At 49.2% G+C, this 24,516-nt stretch overlaps 1 protein-coding gene across 1 annotated transcript in view; it reads right to left on the bottom strand.

The window, feature by feature from the left end:
- LOC122364251 overlaps nt 1-22,565 on the bottom strand; it is a 50,020-nt gene extending 27,455 nt beyond the window's left edge. Inside the window, exons 1-22 of the mRNA XM_043334453.1 lie at nt 22,108-22,565; nt 18,507-18,650; nt 16,802-16,980; nt 16,053-16,149; nt 15,469-15,587; nt 14,516-14,659; nt 13,961-14,146; nt 12,309-12,480; nt 11,543-11,735; nt 10,551-10,704; nt 9,957-10,151; nt 9,354-9,440; nt 8,844-8,978; nt 8,329-8,430; nt 7,924-8,119; nt 6,673-6,895; nt 6,240-6,407; nt 5,765-5,918; nt 5,360-5,581; nt 4,566-4,697; nt 4,277-4,448; nt 2,182-2,230 (exon numbers count right to left, since the gene is read on the bottom strand). Coding sequence (XP_043190388.1) covers nt 2,182-2,230; nt 4,277-4,448; nt 4,566-4,697; nt 5,360-5,581; nt 5,765-5,918; nt 6,240-6,407; nt 6,673-6,895; nt 7,924-8,119; nt 8,329-8,430; nt 8,844-8,978; nt 9,354-9,440; nt 9,957-10,151; nt 10,551-10,704; nt 11,543-11,735; nt 12,309-12,480; nt 13,961-14,146; nt 14,516-14,659; nt 15,469-15,587; nt 16,053-16,149; nt 16,802-16,980; nt 18,507-18,650; nt 22,108-22,192 — 3,308 coding nt within the window. The 5' untranslated portion in view covers nt 22,193-22,565. The remainder of the gene's footprint in view (nt 1-2,181; nt 2,231-4,276; nt 4,449-4,565; nt 4,698-5,359; nt 5,582-5,764; nt 5,919-6,239; nt 6,408-6,672; nt 6,896-7,923; nt 8,120-8,328; nt 8,431-8,843; nt 8,979-9,353; nt 9,441-9,956; nt 10,152-10,550; nt 10,705-11,542; nt 11,736-12,308; nt 12,481-13,960; nt 14,147-14,515; nt 14,660-15,468; nt 15,588-16,052; nt 16,150-16,801; nt 16,981-18,506; nt 18,651-22,107) is intronic.
- Nucleotides 22,566-24,516: the final 1,951 nt, after the last annotated feature.

The following is a 24,516-nucleotide window of genomic DNA, read 5'->3' as shown; positions in this document are numbered from 1 at the left end:
AGCCGTCTCTTAAGTTATGACCCCATTACACCACACGCAAGTGGCAGAAATGACAATGATCAGCTGACGCATTTTTTCTTGGCCGAAGTCAGAGCGCGCGGCCCGACGCACCACGCGTATTTGGAAATTCCGACCTCGACGAGCATCAGAAGCCACCTAACAGGCGTGTTCGAAACCGCAGGAGATGATGATGAACGGGTTTATCGAAACTTGATTGGATGAGCCTATCGGTAATAGCGATTTTAGTGTGTGCATTTATTGTTCATAGTGGTGTGAAATGTGGTTGGGGTACGACCGACAACCCGTCGGGGCGAATTTCGCACTGGGGTACTCAAAATTTGAAGAATTTAAGACGTTTCCATAAGTTTTGAAGGTATGGATAAGTTCTAAAAATCCGGTTCTCCTTATCCGGGTCATTAACTCCATATGGTCCAAGAAAGCTGGCACACTACCTTTAAGCCAACGGTCACAGAGCCGGGAGCTACGTCGCAATACGAAGCTCGCCACGAGATACCTACTTTCGATTCTTGGATCAAATGTGCCCAGGAACAGGTCAGAGCTAGGTCAAGTACCCAAAATTACATTTTCAGCAGTGAATACTTAAAATCGTGGGCTGGTCATATCTACTCATATAATCGGTCAAGGCATTCAATTGTTACCGCAGAAGTGTCTGGTATTCTGGCCAGCAATGACCTTTAGGAAGATGTCGCGGTTCAAATGTCGTTGGGCTCAGGGCATGCAACGCCATGAAAATTGTAAAAATTATGGGGTACTGACTTTCCATAGATATCCGCCTCTTTTACGGATACCTATTTATCCGACCCCCACCCCCTTCAATAAGTGCGCGTGATAATACACCCAACACGTTACCGACACGGAGCAACACGATCGCCTAAATCAACGTTCAGACTTCAGAGCTCCAGGCGACAGGCGCTCCCAAGCTATCAATAACGGGACCGAACTGCCGCTGACACGTGCGAGCGGTCAAGGCCGTTCGCGTGACAGCGCCCCTGGCGGCCGAGTGCCGTAACTATGATTGGAGCGGATTTTTGGGTTCACGGATTGGTTAATTCAATCTGAATATCTAGCAGTAACTACTCGTGGTAGTATAAGCCACTTTCTGAGTTCTGATATTGCGGTAAAATGAAACAGTAAACTCACTAGCATAAGTGAGTACGACTCCGAAAAAGAAGATCATAGTTTTCAGGCCCTGAGACTGCTAACTGCTAAGGTATTCAGCACCCCCTGCATCACCAGGCCACGACGATAAACACAAAATACCATTCATTTGTCATAATTTATTATTAAAACATAGCACTTGGTGTTTTACTTTTCAACCTCGGCTGCCTCAGAATTTGTTGGAATGAACTCAAATCGCAAGGGACTCGGTCAGCGCCACACTGTGGCACTGCGAGCAACTGTCGTTTCGTCTGGCGGCCGTGTGGCGGCGCTGTCGGCGCTCGGCCGGCGGTCAAAGAGAAATCATTATCGGCAGACACGATCACGATCAGGTAGTGCGCGGAGAGTCCGCGGGCAATAGGAGGTAAAAACAAACGGTCTCGGCCGGCGCCGGCTGACGCGCCGGCCCGCGCGGCGCCCCCTGCCCGTGAGACTCGGCCGTGCGCGGCCCGCGCGCGCCACGGGCCGCTTGGCAGCTCAGATCGCTCGCTCGCGCGCTCTTTCTCTCGACTCTCTCGACTCGCTCTTTCTCTCTCTCAGCAGCTCAGTAGCGCTCTGGCCCGCTGCTGTTGCGGACGCACGCGCGCGTCCCTAGCTAGGGGGTAATCACAGCTCGACAGGGGCGACGGGCCCGAGCCCGGCCGCCAATCAACACTGTACACGGTGGCGCCACCTATTGGCGGCCCGCCCAACTAGCGTTTGTCGGCTCCGCCGCCTTCTCAAGCTCAATTGTAGATCTTGATGGCCTTCTCCAGGTAGTTGTATCGGGAGCGCTTTGGCGTCTTGTTCATGTGCTCCAGACCCAGCCAGGAGAGAGTCGAGGAGCCTGAAAATGGCGGGGAGAACAGTCAAAACGACGTCTTGGTAAGACGCAGCAAGCACGATCGATTAGCAATATGTAGCAGGCGCCTAACATGTGCCTGATAGTCATTTGTTTCTGTATAAGAAAGACCTGTAATTGGAGAAGCAAAGTCAGAGCGTGAACCCAAAGCAAGCACTCACACAATATTCTTATATTTCCTGATAACGGTCAGCTTTCCGATCATCCATCCTGCCAACAGTGTACGGAGTGACCGGTACCAGCCGGCTCTCACCATTCCTCATGGGTGGCTCCGGCTACCCAGAAACCTTCACCCAGGTCCATCCCCTTCACCCAAACTCCTTAACAAAACGTGTATCCCACCGACAGCATTTCCCAAATAGCCAGGAAGACAGTGTCGACTGCCAGTCAGCTACGCTTCATCCGCAGCTCGCTTTTGGTTTCAGGCTCAGCTGTTGAGCCATAAACCAAACGAACTTAACCAGTCGTTTACGAACAAATCGTAAACGAACTAAACCAGTCACGTATTAAAATGTAATGCCACGAAATACCACATCCACTTTCAGCTGTGTTCATTCAGTCAGTATCTGTCATGATTAACGCACCACATTAGCTAAGAACCTGCTATCTCACTTAATCAGTCCCAAGCCCTGTTAAATCCACAGCCGTTCGCTGACTTGTGCCCGGCCTGGCGTCAGAAGGCAGCTAACCGAACGCGTTGGTGGCTCAGACATCAAGGTCAAATGTGTGCTTACGGTTCAGCTTTTCAAACAGCCATAGCCGTTCCTGTTATAAAGTACCGGCTGAGGGTTTATTAACCCGCGCCCTGGTGGGGTCTGTTTATAACGCGACCTGGTGGGGGGGGGGCTATTTTTTGCCCCCCCCCCTCGTATCTCCGAAACTACTGGACGGATCCGCAAAATTCAAACGGCGTTCGATAGCCCTGTCAAATTTGTCGAAGGAAACCAAATTTTATTGACCTCGGGGTCACCGATGACGTCACAGGTCAGGTCAAAGATAAAATGTTTCACCGTTCACGGGGCTTCTAGGGAAAGCGCTTTAACACCGAGTAAAACGCATTTTGTCGAAAATCAGCGATAAGACGTCAGTTGTCTAGTACATATGTTGCTATTAGAGGTCACTGGTCATACCAGGTCAGGTCACAGGTCAGGTCACCAAAGGTCACCAAGGGTCACCACATGAACCCAACTTTACTAAGGTTGTGCGATGCATGTTTTATGGCCAGTTTTTCATTTCCAACCCAATGGTGTTGGTTATAAGACCATCAGGTACGGTTTAGGTCACTTTCTGGTGGAGGTCAGGTCAAGGTCAGGTCAAAAAAGGTCAAATTTCAAAGTTGATATTTTTGCATAAAAAGGGTATCGATTCGATGCAGCTCGTCACGGGGAGTCTAATGGTGGTCTTTGTTTTGCGCTACGAGGTCTAGAATTGCTGAAAATTGAGTTTGAAAATTTGACGTCATCAATTTTGAACAGTTTTTTTCGCTATAACTTCGCCAAAAAAAGAGGTATCAATCTAAAATTTGGTATGTGGATGGAAGGCGGTAAGGACTATCACATATATTCCGGTTTTTGCGAAATTCAAAAAACTTTTTGGATTTTTCGACTATTATATCCCAAAAATATATTTTTTGATTTTTGGGGGTCAAAATCAAAAAAATTCAAAAATCCGAGATAGCAGTTTTGTAGCCCTGTCAATTCTACAGCTTTTATGTCCTAAACATTTTTCTGTGTTTGCAAAGCTATAGGCCTGACAGCTCTTCCCGCGAAACCCTTTTTTGGGTCGAAAACGGCAGAACATGACGTCACTCTGACGTCATTTCCGGCCAACCTATCATAGCTTTTGGAAAAATTTTTGGTCACCATGTGTAAAATTGATGTCCGGGAGGGTACTGAAAGTTTGGTGACGATCGGCGCAGCGGTTCTGGAGATATATCGAAAAGTCTGGAGGGGGGGGGGGGGCAAAAAATAGCCCCCCCCACCAGGTCGCGGGTTAAACTGGAACGTATTCATGTAAGGTGCGTCAAATACGAATTATAAGACGTGCAAAGTACGAGGAGCATGGCATACGACTAAGAACTGAAAGTCAGCAACCAACAAACTTGGCAACGTTTCTTTCTCACGTGAATAGCAACGGCTGCCCAATTGCTGTTGCCCAGCGGCCACTTTAGAGTGATGCACCCATGTCGGGCGGATAACCCTGCAGTAAATCTGTGGTATGACAATAAGCATGTGAGTGTCGGAAACCGGTTCTCACCTGAGCCAATCTTGGGCCGAATATCCTGTAGACTGAGGTGCCAGTCGGCCTCCTCTGGCACAAACTTGTGCGTCGCCTGAGACACTAGTGCGAACCGATACTTTTCAAACTCTTTGTCTGGAACCTCGAGTTTCTTCTGTATCCGCTCTTTGACTGCCGAAAACAGCTCTCCCTGCGGACGGGTCAGGTCAGGTCAGGTAACTGGCAGACCGCAGCATGCAAACCGCAAGGATAATCCGTCGGATCACTTCGTCTCTAAGTGCTCACACTACCAAAGCAGACCACTTACGTCTTTGACTCGGAGCAGGAAGGGCACACCGAACGTGGAGAAGATCTCCTTCTGGAAGTGGGCGCACGGCACGAGCAGCTCGTCCTCCTCTAGTTTGAGTTCGTCACGCGGCGTCTCCTCCACCCGGTACACCTGACACGGAGACGGAAGAGATGGTTACAGCGAGGAGATAACTACATAGTTGGAAGAGAAATTCATAGGGGATGTCACCAAGAGAGGAAGAATATATGTAGGGAGACAGTCAACGATGAATTGCCTGGGGGGTACTGTAGTGCCAAGAGGCCAGCCATACATTAGGGAAGGGTCCGTGGAAGTAAAAAAATGCAGTAAAAGCGGTCAGCCTAAGCGGTCAGCCTATAGTCCCAAAACGCACCACGCCCTTCACTGCCCCCCCCCCCTGCTGCACATGACTTAAAAACTCTACTATTGTCTGTTCCATATCAAGCTCGGGCGGCCAAAGTGCCCCGCTCAAAGCAGGGCGTGATTTCTATACACATAGCTATTATACAAGCGACTTTTGCCGCTCGCTTCGCGTCGCGACGGGGTATTACGTCAGCCTGTTAAACTCTCGTCACGTATTTTTTGGTTCCATCCCGATCGCTTGTCCGGTTGCTGAGATATTAGTATATTAGACGAATTGAACGAAGCAGATAATTGCCGAAAAAAAAAATCAAACTCAGCTCGGTATGGAACAGACTTTATTTCGTACGTATTTCACGTTCCCTCACAGCTGCATATACCCCCTTCCCCCAACTTTCAACACCAGTCCCCCAAACTTCCACCCTTGCACCCACCTTGGCCGAGCCGACCGGCAGGGTATCCAGGTGTGTAAACTCCTTCACCACACTGACTATCTTGTGTCCGACGATCTCCAGGAGTCGCAGCTGGCCCGAGCCGCCGTCAGCGAGCTGCACCTGTTTGGCCGCCTCCTCGAGAAGGTCTGCCACCGTGCCGTCCTTGTTCGGGTACAGCACGAGCTCCTTCTCCTCCTTGAGGCGAGGACCGACCCAGATACACTGCGAGGGAAAATGGTGCGACGGTTAGATGGACGAACGTTACGACGGGCAAACTAATAACCCAGTCCACTTAGCTCCCAACCCCAACGTCGTAGGCCTAAACTTGAAACTGTTTATCATTGAATGATGAATTTAGTCCGTCTCTTTGTCCTTTAGCCAGCCTCTCGCTGAACTCCAACTCACCTTGACCTGCCGTTTGTTTTCCAGCTCGTTGATGCGGATCGAGAGCTGCTGGTAGTAGATGCGCTTGGGCTGCCTGGGTTTGTAGCCGACCAGGAGATCCTTGAGCGTACCCTCGTAGGTGCAGCGCAGTGCGTTACCGGGACCCTCCCGGTAGCTGGAGCAGGTGACAGCGGGGTCAGATAGAGTAAGAAATGAGACGGCACCCGCCAAGATACCGGCGCAGAGCCGAAAACGGCCGATGATACGTCATGTAATACATACGGCGGCAAGAAACGATAGGGTTAGTGATATGCCGAAGAAGTGCATAAGCTGAAGTCATAAATGGGCACGTTTCCCTAACAGTTCATTGCCAACCAGCTCCAAACAGGACACGATATACACATACAAATTACCATCAAGTTCCCATCAGCGTATTCTACTCGTCCTATTTGCCACTAGTGCCACATCACGGCGGTCCCGGCCTGATCTTGCTCACTTTTGCGCCTTGAAGAACTGCAGCATGTAGGGGTCGGTGCCGAGCCGGAGCGCCACGGCGCGCGCCATCTGATCGTAGTTCATCCGCTGGGAGAGCTCGATCACAATACCCGGGTCCGACGGCACCGTCTTATCGCAGAACGTCACCTCCACCCGGTAGAAGAGATCTCTGTGAATGGGACAGCGTTAGAAAGAATGTCATCTCTACAAGGTAGAAGATTTGTTCCGCACACATGAGGGACGGGAGTTGTGTGGTTTGGTTTGAGCATTGCCTCCACAGGGAAAAAACTTGTAGTTTAAACATTTCAATGAGTTTGACAAGCCAGACCACAACTGCATACCGAGATGTCCATGGTAAGAATAGAGCCGCGACACGTATTCTGCCTGATCGGTTCTTTTTTACCACACTTTTTTACCCCTTCCTTAAAACTCACTTGTAGTAATCCTCGACAGTCGGCAGGTCGCCGTCGCACGGCTCATGCTCGGCCTTCTGGAAGAGGATGATGTCTCCGTCCATCAGCTCGTCCAGCGCCTTGTCCAGCGACGTCTCCAGCTCCTCCAGACGCTCCACCATGTTCGGTTTTAGCTCCTCGTACAGGTGCAGCTCGGTGTCCGGAGGGAAGCCGGCCCGCTCGTTGAGGAGGGGAACCAGCTCGCCTGGCGACGAAGGAGATCGGTTAGAAGAGGGAGAATGATCACGAAACCTATATCGTGACTAATGACTATCAAACTACTTACCTCATGAACAAACAAATACTAGCCAATTATCGCGCATATTTGCGTGCCTGCAAACTACACATCACAATGTCAAATCAATTGGCATCGTTGCATATCTCTCAGTATGACTATCAGTAAACGCATTTTTTTTTTAAACTAATCTATGAAATAGTCCGCCGCCCATGAACAGACGACCAGGAGTGTCCACCCACGGTCCCGCACGACCACAGAACCATACGTTAACACCAAAAACAAAAATATGCAAGTCGTGACACTCCCTGCTAAGAAAAGGAAAATAACAAAAAAAGAAGCGAAAAAAACCTGTGCAGCCAAATACAGATGCAAGTAGTGTTATGAGTCATGCATGCAAGGGGCGGAAAGAAATCAAAGCTAAAAATAGCTTTGACTAGACACTACGTTTTTTTTTTATTCAGTACCTTTACATTCATACCTTGGTTAGTTACACATTCGCACAGGGAGTTGGAACAATCACACAAGGACATGGGTATAAGCCAGTAGCATGCAGATCAAAAGGTCGGTGTCGGTTCCTGGTCAGGTTTCAGCATGGTCAAATGCCCACCGAAATAGGCCACCCAGCTAAGCAAGCTTGTTGCTGGGCGAGCCTAACTCGGCAGGCGGGGTAGATGAGGGGCGAGTTATTCTAATATTGCTTTCTCTATCGGAGATAAAGACCACTACGGTATCTAAAACTTCTAGGACTTCCTCTTGCGGCAGGCGCAAAAAAAAAAATCCACAAACGCACATACACAACATAAACGGCACATGACACATTAATACAATACAAAGAAAGTGATACACATATAACCAAAACATTAAATGGGTAGCTACCCTGTAGCTAACTTTTAGTAAACACTTCAAAGTAATATATCCGCGATGGTTCTGGCTACTGCGCAAGACACCTAGTCAGCGCCCACCGAAGGGCGACAGGTTGGTTAGTTGTCACTCACGGACTTTGCTGGAGATGGGTATGTACTGGTGGCCGCAGTAGTGAATCTGCTTGGTGCGCGGACAGTAGAGTTTGAAGAAGATGAGCACATCACAGTCTTTGTCGAACGGCGGCAGCGAGGCGGTGGGCGGCTGGTCGGCCGGCAGACACTCCAGGAACAGCGTCCACGCAGAGTTCGAGTCGGCCAGGTCTGACACCTGAGGGAAGGTCACAGAGGTCAGAAAGGTCACAGAGGTCAGAGTCACAGCCAGTTCCCAACCTTCTGTAGCAGGATGCATGCCGACGATTGATGAAGTATCCATCTTTTTTAGCATGAGAGTGTACAATGTCGACTGCTGAGACCTTACCCACCGTTTCTCAGCATATTTCGCAGTTTCTCTATTATCGATGTTTTTTTCTCTCTCACCTTTTTCAGGATGTCTCCGTCCATGTCGATCACCGTGGGTCGGTTAGTCTGGTTGGTGCGGATCGTCATCGGCCACGGCCGAAGGTGTTTCACAGGTACTTTCTGTAAACAGGCCGGGAGGCGAACAGTCAGCTTACAAACGGAGACCGGGATACGTCCGTCCGCTCACAAACGGAAACCATGGCGAACATCGTGAGCCAACGCTGTGAAATAACGCTGTGCAGTTAGAATCCATGTCGTGAATTTACGCTGTAAACTACTACAGCACTACTTTCAGGAATATCTGACACTGTTTTCCACACAGTGAGTGACCGGGCTCAACACCCTGAACTTTCAACAAGAGCCTTAACTCTGTGTTAGCTCACCCTTAACCTAAGCCACGAATTAAACATAACCTTTTAACATGATGCCTGATCAAACTGCAATCCTAGACCGTGACCCCACACTCGCCTCACCTAACAACTTGGAACACACCTCCGCCCTAACTCAAACCCCCGACAGCAATAAAATCTCACCAGTGTCTCTGAGAAGAGGTCCATCATTTCTCGGAGCGTGGCCGACTTTTTCACTCTGAACGTCCGGTAGTTGACCTTCTCGGGGTCGTACAGGTCCGGTCCGTGGTGACCCTCGAAACTGTCCTCCAGAACCACCTACAGAAATGTGGGAGCGTAAGTGAGCATCACATCGGGTCACATCAGGCCATGCTCACACATTAGATGTCCGCGTTAGGTCACAGCACACGACCCTGCAGTTATGAAAGACGGGCCCCGACGAGTCTGAGGGCCGAAGTGAGACAAAGAAAATAAGGAATGAGGCCACGGTGGGCCTGAGAATTGGCGCAGAACCCAGGATATAAGGCAGAGGGGTTCCGTGGCCGAAGCGGAAAGGGCAGAGCGGCAACCAACAGAAGTAAAAACGAGCCGATCCCGGTGTATTTGAGGTTAAAACAGAGCCCAAACAGCTGATGACGGAGGGCCGGCCTCCGCGTGTCCGGCCTAGGACACGCGGTGACACACGTCACCGACCTGTACTGGCATATAGAGGTGCTGTTCGTTCCTCTCCCGCCGCCGGATCGCCTCCAGACGCTTCTCCTCCTGCAGTCGCTCAGTCAGCTGGGAAACACGGAACGGGCGTCAGAGCAGACGGACGTAACGAGGCTACCCGAACCTAGTGCGGTCAACACTCCTTTATCGAGGACTGGGTACTCATAATTGGGGTTTGCATATGCGTTGACTGAGAAGCCAATGGCGTCTATAGCAAGAGTGGTCAGGGTGGCCGCCCTCATCGTTCTTTTACAGTCGTCGATATGATACCGATATTCTATAGTCGGTTAAACTTTTGGCCTAAATCAATCTGATCCTCGCAAATCTATTCCCAGTACTTTTTAATTTACACATCTCCGGTCCTTGCACCAGCTCTATTCCTAGTCATATTTGACCTAAAAACATCCGGTCCCAGAATCTTTGTTTGTTTATTGGGGCTTTAGGGCGCGGACTACAGGGTCATTTTGCACCCACGGTCTCAGAATCTACTCATATATACTCTTCCCAGTGTAGCATGGTTCACGTAGTATGTCTTCATTTCCCAGTACCTCTTCCCTTCCACCCACGCCACCGACCCGGCCTCACCTCCAGCGGGATGTCCTGTTCGGTGACCTCCTGCAGTACCTCCGCCAGGTGCGAGCGGCGGATGTAGACCAGCATGTAGGCGTTGGTGCTGTGGCGCACCGTCAGGTTCAGCTCCTCGTCCTGACCGCCAAAGTTGTGGTCGATCGCCTCCTGGCGCGTGCACCGCGACACCACGTCGTCGTCGAACTTACACCACTGGTGGAGAGGGGAGAGAACAGGGGGGAGGGGGTCAGTTTGAGATAGACACCAGAAAATTAGCTACAGGCTCCAACTCTAATGGTTACTTAAATCCTCACCTAGCTCTACAGACTTTTGCATAATGTAATAACAGGTTCTTAAAAGCTATAATTCTATAGAAACTGTAACTTCCCTATGGTTAGCATAGCTTATCACCAAAAGAAGCAAGATCTCCCGGAAACAGCCACACATTTATCATTAACTAGTCTTCTCCACTAGTGTCGCTTTCATGAGACAATTCACACACGTAACAAACCTGGCGACACAAGGAAACTGCTAAAATTCCCCAATACACTACACAACTCCCTCGCTCCCTTCCCCATACCCGCTAAACTCGTCCATCCCACCCGTCCATACCTTTCCGTCGCCTCTGGGGTTAATGAAGACCACATAGTGGCCGCCGTGGTTGTCTCCCGAGTGGACGAGCACCGCGTGCAGCACGTACTCGGCCGGCGTGCTCTCCGGCGTCTGCAGAAAATCGTTCAGACGCAGCACGTCCGGGAACTCGAACCTGTCACAGAGGGAGAGAGAAAAAGGGGGTGAGTGAGTGTGTGAGGGTGGGGTGAGGGTTTGCTACACGAGGGACGGCCAAGAGGTACTGGGCTCCGGCCTAAAGCCTGAGTAGAACATTGTGCGAGCGTGCACGTTGTTCATACCTCATTCACAGCTGACTTTGCCCATCCCTGAAGCCTGACCACTCGATATCTAGTTACACAATCGCACAGAAGGGAATCATCAGCTGGACAGCCTGTCAAAATGACAAACATTTCCATCAAAAGAATCAAGAACACACAGAATCGCGCAGCCAACAGGCTTACTTTTTGCTACCTGGAAGCTACCTAATCGAACAATTCACTTATCTACTAAACACAAAAAATTATATCGGAACAATAACTGCGATAAATAACCAAACTTCTATTCCCCATCGGTCCAGCCATCGACCACTAGTCCCCACTCTGCCGCCATTTTCAGTATTTATCAGCAATCAGTGAGGCTCGGCACGGTTCATTAACAATTGCTCGGAAGCTCTGGAAAATCGATACTACTAGCTAGCGACACGGAAGAGACGGGCGAGCGGGATTACAAACGGTTTGAACAGCTGGAGCGCACCGGGACTCAGTTTTCTTTTTTCGCTACCTAGTGATTACATGGACAATGTCGAGCAATAAAAACAAGGTCGCTAAGGGATCGATCCTCTTGCAATCAGAGCGGATTCTCTAGTGGGACGGATTTTTACAAACGAAATCTGAATGAACTATCACTTATCAGCCGTAAAACATTTTTAACACCAATTAATGTCGCTGGTCTATGTGTTCCAAGTAAAGCGGTTCTCTCGGGCTAACACTGACCTGTCGTTGAACTTGACGCTGCTGTCTGTGATGGGGTCGTACTGAAACCTCATCAGGTGCAGATGCAGAACGGGCGGCAGCGTCTCGAATATGACGCCCTTCACGGCCTCCTGGAGACCGTGCTCGCCCGCCGCGTACTTGTTCTCGCCGTCCAGCGTCTGTGGTTCCACGTAGTCCTTGAACGACTCGTAGACTGAGGGGGGGGGGGACGGTCAGATACAGTTACCACTTACCACTGCTGAGTCAGGTACCACTCATAGACATTGACCAGACTCACAGTCAATCTGCTAGAGGACCGATAAGCAGACATGTGCACAGATCCGGGAAAAATGGATCCGACATCTGATCCCATGGATCTCGATCTGGGATCCGCTCAGATCATAGATTCGATCTCTTCATATTGTCGCGAGATCCACTGAGATCATCCATCCGTCTCTTGGATCCATGCACATGCCTGCCGATTTTAAGGTATACCTAAATCATACAGCTAAGCTAAGCATCTGCTTTAATTTATCAACCCTTTCCAAACACCGCTCAACATGATAACCATGGTGACCCGACTGGCATAGCCCTCATTCCACCGCTATACTGCACTGCATAGCTCGGGTTGATATCGCAACCCTCGTCCCACCACTGTCACCCATCCATCATTGTATAGCTCAGATTATTCAGCTATAGTGCAGCCCAAGCCCGTCGCACAGCACTCACTGGGTAACTCATGCCATTCAAAAATAGCAGAGCCCCATCTCAGAGCTGAATAACTCACTGTTCTTTTTGTCTTTGATGTTGAGCTGTATGTCGTAGTAGGTCTCGGTGAGGCTGGACTGATAGTCCACGTGCTTACACCGACAGTACGATATTGTCTTGCCCTCGAACAGTTTGGGGATGACGCCCTCCACGCAGGTGCCCTTCATCTTGCTCTCCAGTTTGTCCAGAAGCTGTCAGAGCAGGACGGGTCAGGTCAGTAAGGTCAATTCGGGGTGAGCATCGTTCGGGTTACGGCAGCTGCGAGCGTTATATTGGAGACGTCAGCAGAGTTCATGCAATGTCGACGGGAGGCACATGAGAAGTAAGGGACAGTTGCCTGCTCTTCTCACACGAGTACTACCGCCACCGTTCAGCCGAATTGGACGTGTCATCGATGAGCACACGGACCAGAAGCACGTCATTCAGGCCAGCCGTCCTCTATCCCAGTCTACTTTCGAAGCCAGTCCCCTGTCAGAGCATACTTCAAGGTACAGCCCACCGCTAAAGTAATGTGTGGTTTTACCAATCTCAACAGATGGCTTTGACCGATGATTTTTAAATGCGGACTGATTGAAAAGAAGACGTCAATAGATAAAGTTGTAGCTGCAAGGGTGAAGATACATGTAAGCTACATTTAAAGTCTCGTTGCAGTCTGGCTAATCGTTCCTAGGCTTCAGAAGCAGAACATACCCATGACTGAAACCACACATTACTTCTGCTGTGGACTGTACCTGTATCTTGCCCCTCATAAGCTAGCCAACCAGCCCCCTTAGATTTTAAGCATATGGGTTGCCTCTTGACCAACCAGTCCCAAAGTCTGCTAAATTTTACACAAAGGAAGCTTATAGCTTCTCATTGCTGGTCTCTTATATAGTACCAGCTACTGAACTCCGACCGTCCAGTCCTACACAATACATACCAGTAAAACGCCTTTTGGGCGACCAACGGAGCGCGCGAGAGGATGGGCCTCGCACGTGCGAAATTGCGAGGGGTACCTCCAACTAACTTGTGCACTGCACTCTACTAACCGGTCTTTAGCGATGTGCCAAATTTCAGCGCAATCGGCCTAGCCGTTCTCGAGATCTGGAAGCGGCACACTGCACGTGCGCACGTGCAAGCGGGGTCCAAACTGACTTTTGCACGGCACCCTACTAACTGGTCCCCAACCGTGTACCAAATTTGAGCGCAATCGGCCCAGCCGTTCTCGAGATCTGGGAGCGCCCCCTGCACGTGCGCACGTGCTGTAGCACCCCAACCTTAACACATGCAGATTAATTATCTGATGGAGACCTAACTGTGTACCGAGTTTCAATTCAATCGGCCCACCCGTTGTGCCGTTATTGAGGTTGCAATTTTGGGGGTTCTTAAAAAATGTCCAACTTTACCACGCGCCACGTTCAGTGGTTGGCAAGAACGCATGGTGGCCATCACACCACAGAACTTTTACGTCCAAGTGACATTCAGTAAAGAAGACCGCTTATCAATCGGATGTCCCGTTCCTAAGATATTAGCTTTTGAAGAGCGTCCCCACGGCCGGCCGGCCGGCCGCTCATACTCAGGATTTTCCCTTAATTCAGTATGAGACTCCGCTCGCTTCGCTCGCTCCGTAATGAAACACCAATGACCAATGGGCCGCATTTCCCTCCCTGAACCCCCAACAAGTATACATACCACACGCAGAAACTCCTGGACATCATGCTGCATGAACGAGTCCATGGTTTCCCAGCCGAACGACTTTGTGAGTTTCTTGGTGCCCACGGGTTTGTCGGAGAACTGGAGCTCGTAGAAGACCCGCTGCAGCGCCAGCGCCACCGACTTGGACGAGTCGTCGTTCTCGGTGGGCATTTTGTACACAGCCTGCGGGATAAACCGTGTATCAAAACGATAGACGCGGATCACACCATGACATTTTGCACACAGCGGGGGGGGGGGGGGAGCCGGGCGTGGGTGAGAACCGTTGGACTAAAGATCGTGTGATGGAAATTATGTATATTGGGGGAATTAGTGGCGTTGAATGAACCAACGGCATAAATCATGTATTTGCACTTGATATACTCGTTCAAAAAGACATAAACCTTACTGTAGATCAATATTTGAGATTGAAAGCTAGAAGTTAAAACCTTCGCTCCGCCAACATAAGACGTCCCCAATATCGGTATTTGCGCCTAACACGAACTAAAACCGACCACTCACGATCACCTGTCCGTCGATTTGACCAGCCCTCACCTTTCTGATGGTGTTTGTGAAGAAGAGCGTCTGCAGCAGGGAGTTCATATAGCACGTGGCGCCCTGGTTCTTCAGGCCCACGTAGCCCGTGTGCTTCTTCGAGTCCCAGCTGACACCGTGCGGCGCGTCCGCGTTCACCTTCACCTGTGGTACGCGGAGAGGGCACATAGAGAGGGGCGTTAGGTGGTGGTGGGTAGCTAAGTAGGCTGCGAGTCAAACGGTGGGTGGAACGACTGCACTTGGATACGCTTGAATGCTGGAGTACCATCAGCTAGCAGTCCTTTCGCGTCAGGTCTAGGGGATGGGGCGGGGCTGGTTTTTAATAAGGGCAGGATGCAGCTAATCATCACGTCCTAATGTGGTCGAACGAAAAATATGTACAAATGTAGCCGTAACTTTACTGCTTAATGAAGTAACTACTCCCACGAACGTTACCGCTACATTTTTGAAAAGGGAGACAGGAGTCGGTCCCGTAGCTCAGTTGGTAGAGCGTTGGACTCCGCGTGGTGAGAGCACGCGCTCCCGGTTATAACAGTCCGGGTTCGAAGCGCGACGGGCGCTTGACATTTATGGGCCTCCTGACAGGTATGGTTGCGGTTGGTGGGCCTCCTGACAGGTATGGTTGCGGTTGGTGGCAGGCCGCAGCCAGGCGAAGTCAGTGAGGGGACCGGCCGACGTGCGCGGCTATGTGCGCACGTTTAACTTTGGGCTCTAAATTCTGCCATGGAACTGGAATTGCGCGATCGGAGGGTAGAGGACAGGGTCACCGCAGCAAGCTTCCCTTAGCGGTGGCTCTGTCCTTGTGAATCCTTCCCATCAAAAGGTTCGGACTAAATTTATAAAAAAGGAGTTCCAAGAAAGGATAAGAGATGGGAGAGAACAGAGCGCTGGGAGATAGGAGACTCCCAATCAGACAGGACACCCCAGTCACCGGCGACGCTCTCAGACCGTACCTGCAGGGTGATGGTGTCGTTTTTGATGTAGCCACGCTCCTCGTCCAGCACCTCGTTCCACGTCATGAAGTGGCTGAAGCCCCAGTCGTTCTCCTTGCTGTAGAACAGGTGGGTGATCTCTGTGGAGAGGGAGGAGAGGCGGTCAGTACTCAGTAGGTGAATGTGACGCTCGGGGAGGGGGAGGCGGTAAGGCCAGGCCAAATAGGGTTTCCCAGGAAGCGATGGCACTTGTGAAACTTCAGTTGAGAAAGTAGTCAAGTTGTTTTTGGGAAAGTTTGCAAGGCATATTGTTAGTCTGAATGAAATCAGACACAAAAAAAGAGCAAGTGGTACGCATGAAACTAAACAAAACCATTTAACTTCAAACGCGGTATGTTTTAGCTTAGCCGAGTTCAATGGCAAGCATGCCGCTATTCCATCATGCCATGAGACGGTATTTAATTGGTGTCATTTTCAGCTGTTTAGTCATTTTGCGGTGCTCCTCCCTGAAAACTGACACATCCATCCCTGCCCCCCTCATCGTAATGAGTTTTAAGGGCGCAGTGGTACTCAGTGACCACCAATACCATCCCCCAGCAACTCACTCCTATTGAAGTCCTCGACTCCCTCTTTGACTGAGAGCAGTCGCAGCTCGGCACTGGCGTGGCAGCTCCACGAGGCCGACTCCGACTCGGCATTGCACTGGGAAAAACACAGGAATAATCACGTGACCAAACACTCAGCATTGCAATGGGAAACACAGGATTATCACGTGATACAAAGCTCTGCAGGGCCGACTTTGACTCGGCATTGCACAGGGAAAACAGAACTGTCACGTGACTCCGACTCGGCATTGCACCGGGAAACACGGAACGGTCACGTGACATACGGCTCCACGAGGGACTCCCGACACCGCATTAAACCGAGAAACACAGAGCGGTCACGTGTCACAAGACCGACTCCGACTCGGCATTGCACTAGGAAACGTAACATAATCACGTGACTTAAGACTCGGCATTGCACTGGGAAACAGAGCAGTCACATGGCCTAGTGTTTATCATAGTTATTGAACTGGTACACACTGAAACAACAACTCCGTAAAGCAAAACACTCGGTACAGCAACGAAAAACACAAAACAATCACGTGGCTAGTCACTTGGCGGCCGGCACCGCACTGAGAAACTAACGCTTTACACACAAAAAGGCTGAAATATTGACAGCTAACATAACAGCTGACCCCAAACATGAGGTGAGCCCGAAATGTTGTCCCTATCTCAGCTTCGAATAGTTTCCCCTCCCCCATCTCCCTCTCTCCTTCTCCCTTCCCGTCTCTCTCTCCCCTCTCTCCACCGACCTGCAGGAAGAATCCGAGGCTGCGCTGCGGCTTCCTGTCCTGGCCGGGGTTATTCCGCGGCATCACCATAATCTTCCAGGGCAGATTGCGGACGTAGCATGCCGGCGAGAACACCGACTCCTTCAGCTTGCTGAAGTTGGGTACCGAGAAGGAGAAGGTGGCCTCCGAGCGCGCCTCGTCTGCCGGCGGGGGGGGGGAGGAGAGGGGTTAGTGAAGGGTAAGCGGAGAGTCGACATAGACGGGTAAAATCAGAGGGAATCATTGAGGTGTCAATGGAGGGTCGGTGGTGGGTCAGTAGTGGTGCTACCGCAGTCGCACCAAGTCAGTGCCAGTCCATGTGCGAGTCAGACCAGTATGAGAGTCAATACGGGCCAAAGGTAAGTCAGTGAATGGTTAGTGAAAGGTCAGTTGACGTTTACTAGATTAAGCTGGTCAGTGGGTAATCGCTGATCACAGGTTACGATGTGCGAATAACAGTTCCATGTCCGATCATATTTAGGATCAGTAGGATGTTCTGTGGTTGGTCTTTGACGGGTCGGTAGCAAGCTGCCTCTAACATCCGCGACCTTCAATGGGGGCCTGGGGCACCACTAGCCGGCCGCGAGTCCGAATCGAAGAACATCCCGCATGCATGATTCTACGTACCGGCCGTCAACAGCCGCGAGTCGCGACCCGAGCCAGTGACCAGCCGATAGGCGCCAGTGAGACCCAGGTCACTGGAGCGGGCGCGATAGATAGACGAACACTCGATACCATCCCGGTGGCCACTACACTCAGGCCGAAACGAGGCCAGCTCTATACCTACACAGATAATGTGTGACCGGAAATTGAGGAAACGACACGTGTATGATAATATGTAAGCGAGGTACCTGACCGGGACTCGTAAGAGGTCGTATGGACGGGATTTTGGGTCACATCGAGTAATAGAAACGACGGTACTTCAAAAATAGATCATCACAAACCACATGAGACCGATGCCAGTTATCGTAGAGTGTCTACTACTAGCCCGTGGAACTCAAAACGACAGTCGCAGAATAGCGAAACGTAGCGACGTAACAAAACCAAATAACCAGACGCCCCGGTTCGGTAGTGGAAAAACAGGACGGATGGCCGGCGTGCCAGGCAGCGTCAGTCAATAATCGATAGACCTCAGCTGTGAGTGGAGGTTCTCACACCCTTTCATACACACACGCTATACACAGAACTGTTACACACGCGCGTCGTGCAAGAAAAGGCAGCCCCTGTGCTGTCGTATCGGCAGCAAAACAAACATGGCACTGTTGTTCCTACTGGTTGAACCGTAGCCTAACCAACCGTAACACAGCGTAGTGGCGAGACTGGTAGTAATACAGGTCCGAAGATTGGCCCACTAGCCGCAGCGAGCTGACGGTAACATCAAAACGTGACCCGCAATAAAAGAACAATTGATTGACTGGCAGCAACACAGCTCACAGTATCATCGATAAAACCGTAATGTGACTATTGACCACACAATACACAAGCAATAGCTAAGCCACAACCACAGTTATAATGTGCCACAAGTAATTAAAAAAGTAGCAAGTAAAATGTGGTAACTCGAGAGTGACTGAGACCCATGTCACAAATCGCCACTTCTCACCCAAATCACCACAAATCACTCACCACCACCCAGCACCTTCCGCCGGTCCTCCCTCCGGCGCGCGGCGCCCGCTCCCCCGACTCTCACCCTCCTCCATGTCGGCATCCTGTGTGGTGGATACCAGGCACACCTCACTGGTGCCGTTCAGCTCGGGCCGCGCCGCGCCGTCCGGCTCCGGCTCGGCGGGCGGACGCTCCGCCGGCTTCTCGGCCGCCGCGTCTGTAGAGTCCGCTGCAGGTGGAGAGAGAGGGAGGGAGTCAAAGAGGGAGTCAGAGTCAGAGGTCAGGTCATACATGTTGTGTCTGTAGAGTCCGCTGATGGCGGAGAGAGACTGAGTCAGACAGATAGACAAGGAGTCAGAGTCAGAGCATGCATGCCACGTCCGTCCAGTCCGCTGCCGGGGAGAGAGAGACTGAGTCAGACAAATAGGGAGTCGGAGTCAGCGTGTGTCGAGTCCGCTGCCGGCGGAGAGAGAGATGGAGTCAGACAAATAGACAGGGAGTCAGGGTAAGATCATGTGTGTAGTGTCTGTCAAATCCACTGCTGAGAGAGGAAGTCAGACAGACAGGCAAGAGTCAGAGTCACAACATACACGCATTGTCTCTAAAGTCCACTGTCGAGGGAGTCGGAATCAGAGGGATCGACAAAGAGTTTGGAAAAAGCATCTTTTGTCCTCGGGCAAAGGCGACTCTAGGTACTTTTAATAACGGTAAATATTGACGAAACTTTGGAATTGCTCAATGCAGTGCAGCTATCATTCATAAAGGAATTTTTGAAAGTTTCAGCTGTATGAAATAAAAAATGTCTGCAATCTACCCCAGTCAAAATACCCAGGCACTGAAACATCAATATAGCCACGAGCACCACAGGATCAAATTTTTCCAGAAGTTAACCAGCGCCCGGCTGGGGGTCCTGGATTTCCACGCCCTGCTGGGCCCCCCCCCCCCCCCCCTTCTAACTCGGCTCCTGGGCCACGTAGCGATACGCGGAAGGCGGCGTTCGAAAGAGCGTCAAAAATAATGAGGAAATCACTTCGGTCAATTTTTTGGTCAGGTCAAAGGTCAGGTCACCAGACGTCATTGAAGGCAAAATTTCGCCGATTTCCAGGTCGAATGTGGACAATTTCCAAGAAGCAGACGCATAACTCGGGAACCAATAGAGCTATAGCGCCGCGGAAAAGCGCATTCGATAGCCCTATTAACGCCCTTTCTGAGTAATTCTCTCAGATTTGACCTAACGTCAACGATTTTGCCTGCAGGGGGCAAAAACTGCAAAAATAGCCGACTTTTTTTTGAAACAGTTTTTCTGCAATAACTTTTGACCCAAGCCTTGTACGAGCTTACTTTTACCGGCATCGTGTTCCTCTCGTCAAGACGCATCGAATGAACTATAACTTACCTTGAAAGGTCAACTTGAAAATTTGACCTCAGGTCAAGGTCATGACCTGACCGGAAAGGGTCATGTTGCATATCAGTCGATCCGTATCGTCGAGCTGAACACATCTTAGGCGTTTTCATCGCTCTAGCATGCCTCTATCAAAAGTTATTTGCGAAAAACTGTTAGATACCATTCGTGACCTAAGATGACCTCAGGGCATAAACAGGGGTCACGGACACCATTTTCATGTTCAGTGTGTCTAAACCACTTGTAATTCAGTGTTTGGGAGTGTTTATAATGTCTTTCGTCCAATAGAGGCGCATTTCAATTTTCTCCCATTGACTTATAATGGGGAGGTCGCAAAATTGGCCTGACCTTAGGTCATCGATATCAAAATTCTGAGATATACATTTTGTACATGCTATTGCCCTTAGCAATCGCTGAAAGTTTCAAAGCGATCGGTCACTCGGTGTAGCTATGACAGACATTGAAACTTTTTATGAGGTGAGGTCACTTCAAGTGACCTGGTGACCTGACCTTGAATGACCTTGGTCTGAAATTTTCACAACACGTGTAGAATTGATGTATGATAAGGTGTAACAAAAACGGCGGCGCTCCGCGCCGCCGTTTTTGAGATATTCGCGAAAAACCACAAGGGGGGTGTTCAAACACCCCCCCCCCCAGCAGGGCGCGGGTTAAGCAGTGGTAGTAAGACCAAGGTTGGGGTCACATGGCTGAAAGATTGGGTTGGACCCCAAGAGATCATGTTATTCTAAAGCATTGGCATGTGACAAATGACAATTGGTGTAAACTGGAGAGCACTATCCTTATGTTGGCACATTGCAGTTAGTTTAGCCTGGTTAGCTTCAGTACAAACTCAGATGACTTATCAAACAACTTTTTGCACCAGAGCCTCCAGAACACACAAAGGAGAATGACATTATATTTCTATATGGGATTTTTTCTGATTGACCTTCCTGTAGCAGGGAATGAATAAGTGGCTTCAAGTGCACAACATATGGCTGTGATGTCTAACTACTAAATGAACCTCTTTCAGTATTTCCAGAGCAAGTAATTGGGCATGATTTAAAGAAGCAACAATTATGGTAGACATAGAGCGAGCAAAACAGGTGTAGAACACCTCAAGCAGCTCGTATTCTACAAGGTACAAGGTACAAGGTAGGATAATATATATGCATGGTCAAGTGGTGCTCCAAGTAGGTATATGGCTACTGACCAATTAAATGGTTTGTGCCACAGGGTTAGAATTTGATGATGCCTAGCTCATCATGATACTCTGGAAGAATGAACAATTACTTTCATATGGATATAAATGAGCCAAGCCACTTTATTGCTGGCAAGAGAGGGACAAATTTAGTTTCCAAGGCAGTAAAGCTACCTATCTCAAGCCTGCCTAGATAATGTTTCTCCATAAAAGCATTTCAGAAAACTTCTTAAAAACTCCTTACTTTGATTCAATGATGCCCTTCAAATCAAATTCAGGAATGCTTAGGAACATTAAGTCCTGCTGGATAAAAAATCCATTAGGCAGGTATGTAATTTTGCTGAGACAGCATTGAACTATTAGTACTGCCTGAAACCTTCTCAGCTTGAAAAAAAAATGTTGTCAGGTTTGCTACATGTCTGCCTAACATTTCATTTCCAGAAGATTCTGCTCATGTTAGACATGGCAACTCAAGACTGCTGAGACTAAAAAAGAGATTAACTCTCCCTTGTAACTTAAAATTTAATCTCAAAGGTGCAGAGGTATTCTGGCTGATTACCAGGTAAAAGGTGCAGAGGCAGTCTTGCTTCGCTGAGTACCAGGTAAACTCCAAGAGGATGGTAGGAGAGATCAAATACCAAATCAGCTAGATGGCGTAGAAGGGATGGGTGCACCCCACTCAACTGAAATAGCAGCATAATCTCCTTGAACTGCATTACTTAAAATATTGCAAAAAAGACAGAGCAAAAGTCATACAAGTGAGAAGTCTGTAGGCATTTACAATGTTGAATTATTCACTTAATGATCTGGAATGGTTGCTATCTGAAGTTGGTACTCATATTTTTACACATTTGTTGTCATATTATCTTCACGCGTTCGATCACAAATATGCTGTTGTTTCTTACCTATTAATATATGCATATTGTCAACCAATTTACATACATATCACATGATAAAAGAAACACTTAACCAATTCAAGCATGCCCGCTGATGCAAAATGAAACAATGTCAATTTCGCAAAACCTTCATTCTTGATTTCAGCAAAACTATTGAAAGAATGTTTAATAAAAATGAAGCTTTTCTTACCTTCCTGAGTTTCCATGTCTTCGACACTATTGTATATGCTATCTTGTTCTGGTTCTTTATTTTCCGGCTCCACTATATGGTTCATAGTTTCGGGGGGAGTGATAGGGGTTATGGCAGGCGCACTTTTCGTTTTCTTATGATTCGTGACCGCTTTGTCCTTTGCAGTCGAATTTTTCCCGGGTACGGGCACTTTGACGTGCTTGCTCGCGATGCGCCCAATGTCTGCAAGCCGAAATTTCCCCTTCGGCGAGGGGTTCACCAGTGATCCATGAAAGAACCAGAACTACCGCCGTGGGACTGTCCCAATGCGATGAATAGCATGTTATCACCAGATCACACTATTTTCGCCACCCCCGCATTCAACATGAACACAAAACGCCGACCAGTTTACCGGCACGGTCACCCACGCCGATACAAAACACAACACACGCGCAGATTACAAATGGCGGCCGATCTCCTTGAAGAACCTCAAAATGACGCTCAATGTGGCGAGAGCGGCAAAACATAAAACTACACACTACTAAATTGTTATTCCAGTACCAGGTCCGTTTAATTTGAATGTTGGAGTATAAATAACGTAAAAACATAAAAGGCTCAAAATTTCTGAGTGAAAGAAACAAATTTTAGACAATAAACTTTAGAGCACCCAATAAAACAGTGATAGAAACATGGACGACAAAAACCAAAGTAAAAAAGACTCATCGGATTCCGATTCTTTACGCACTGCTGTGCGTAAAGCTTTTCCCCATTGAAGCTGTTAACTTTTCGTATTATTCTCTAAAGTCGAAAAAAACACAAATTTGCATCGATTTCGAGCGCCGCAGGAGGGAGCCATTGCCCGAAATGCCCCCCCCCCCCCCCTTGATCCGCCAGTAACGCCAGCGAGTCAGTAAGTTTTACGTCACCCTTTCTGGTACCACAACGATTCATCCCAAGATGTTTATTCATTACACATCGGCCGGTAATGTCCGCTAGAAAAAGACCATACCAGGCTGCAGGGCTATTAATGTAGTACACCTTTCCGTCACTAGATGGCAGCAGCGTCCAGCGACTTGCGCCTGAAGGTAGGCTGTGCCGCTTACACGGAGTAGTTTGAGTAGTACATTATCTTGTCCCTAGATGGCAGCAGCGGTAGACGCCTGAAGGTAGACTGTCCCGCATTGGGGAATATTGGCTCCGCATGGCCGGAATCGGATCCCATAATACCTAGCAGGGCTGCGGAGTCGGAGTCGGAGTCGGAGTCGGAGTCGGTCGGAGTCGACAGTTGTGACCGGAGTCGGAGTCGGAGTCGGAGTCGATTTTAGAAACCCGAGCCGGAGTCGGAGTCGGAGTCACCGAAAATCTGTCGACTCAGCAGCCCTGCTAGGTCTGCGGAGTCGGAGTCGGGAGTTGGAGTCGGTCGGAGTCGACAATTCTGCCCGGAGTCGGAGTCGGAGTCGGAGCTGGTTTTTGAAAGCCGGAGTCGGAGTCGGAGTCGGAGTCGCCGAAAATCCATCGACTCCGCAGCCCTGATACCTAGCGCTGAGAACTGCTCGGTATCCCGTATCGTTTCTCATTAGCATGCTAGCTAGCGGCTTCGCTGTAATTGTAGACACTTGTTGTTAAAAACACGGAACAAATAGTGCATGGACGCGTTTCGATTTAAATCTTCATCAGCATGACATAACCACAGAGAAAACAAGATATTCTTCTGTTTTTTTTTTTTTATCTGTGGTTATGTCATGCTGATGAAGATTTAATTATCGAAACGCGTCCATGCACTATTTGTTCCGTATTTTTCTACTTGTCTCTATCAACATACTACTTGTCTAATTCTATACTACTACTTCTTCTACTTGTCTCTACTTGTATTTGTCTCTACAATATACTACTTCTACTCGCCTCTTGTTGTTTGTTGTTGTGTGTTGTCTTACTGTGTTGGCTTTTCTTAGCCTCTCATTGTCGAACCGCACAGGCCTAGTGGATTAGATTAGATAGTAACGCCAAAGCAGTGCTATAAAGCTAGAGCTACTATAGGTTCCTACTGCCATTTTGTCTAGAGCTACACTGCATAGTGCATAAGGATCTCAAATTTCAACAAATTTGAGACAACAAAAGAAATAGAATACTTGACTTTGATGTCCACACACAAGCCATACTATATTGCAGCATAGGCACCTTGCTGATGCTCATGACCTCGAATTCAACGTGTCTGGTCGCGGCACGACTCCCTGCTTCATAACCGTCCAACCACTTTCTTCGGCGATTTATTGCCCCTTATGACCGGCGCGTTATTTAAAAACGTTCAAGTCCACCCATCGTCAGCAAATAAGCACGTTAGCACGGTCATTCTGTGGTTTCTTTCGTTTTATTGGAATTATATGGGTAATGTTCGTTCGTACACGATATGCATATCTACACATAGCTTCA

Source organism: Amphibalanus amphitrite, unplaced genomic scaffold (genome assembly GCF_019059575.1).
Source record: "Amphibalanus amphitrite isolate SeventyFive unplaced genomic scaffold, NRLGWU_Aamphi_draft 000664F_arrow, whole genome shotgun sequence".
Taxonomy (NCBI): Eukaryota; Metazoa; Arthropoda; class Thecostraca; order Balanomorpha; family Balanidae; genus Amphibalanus; species Amphibalanus amphitrite.
Note: the sequence above shows the minus strand (reverse complement) of the source record. Positions and strands in the feature narration are given on the sequence as shown.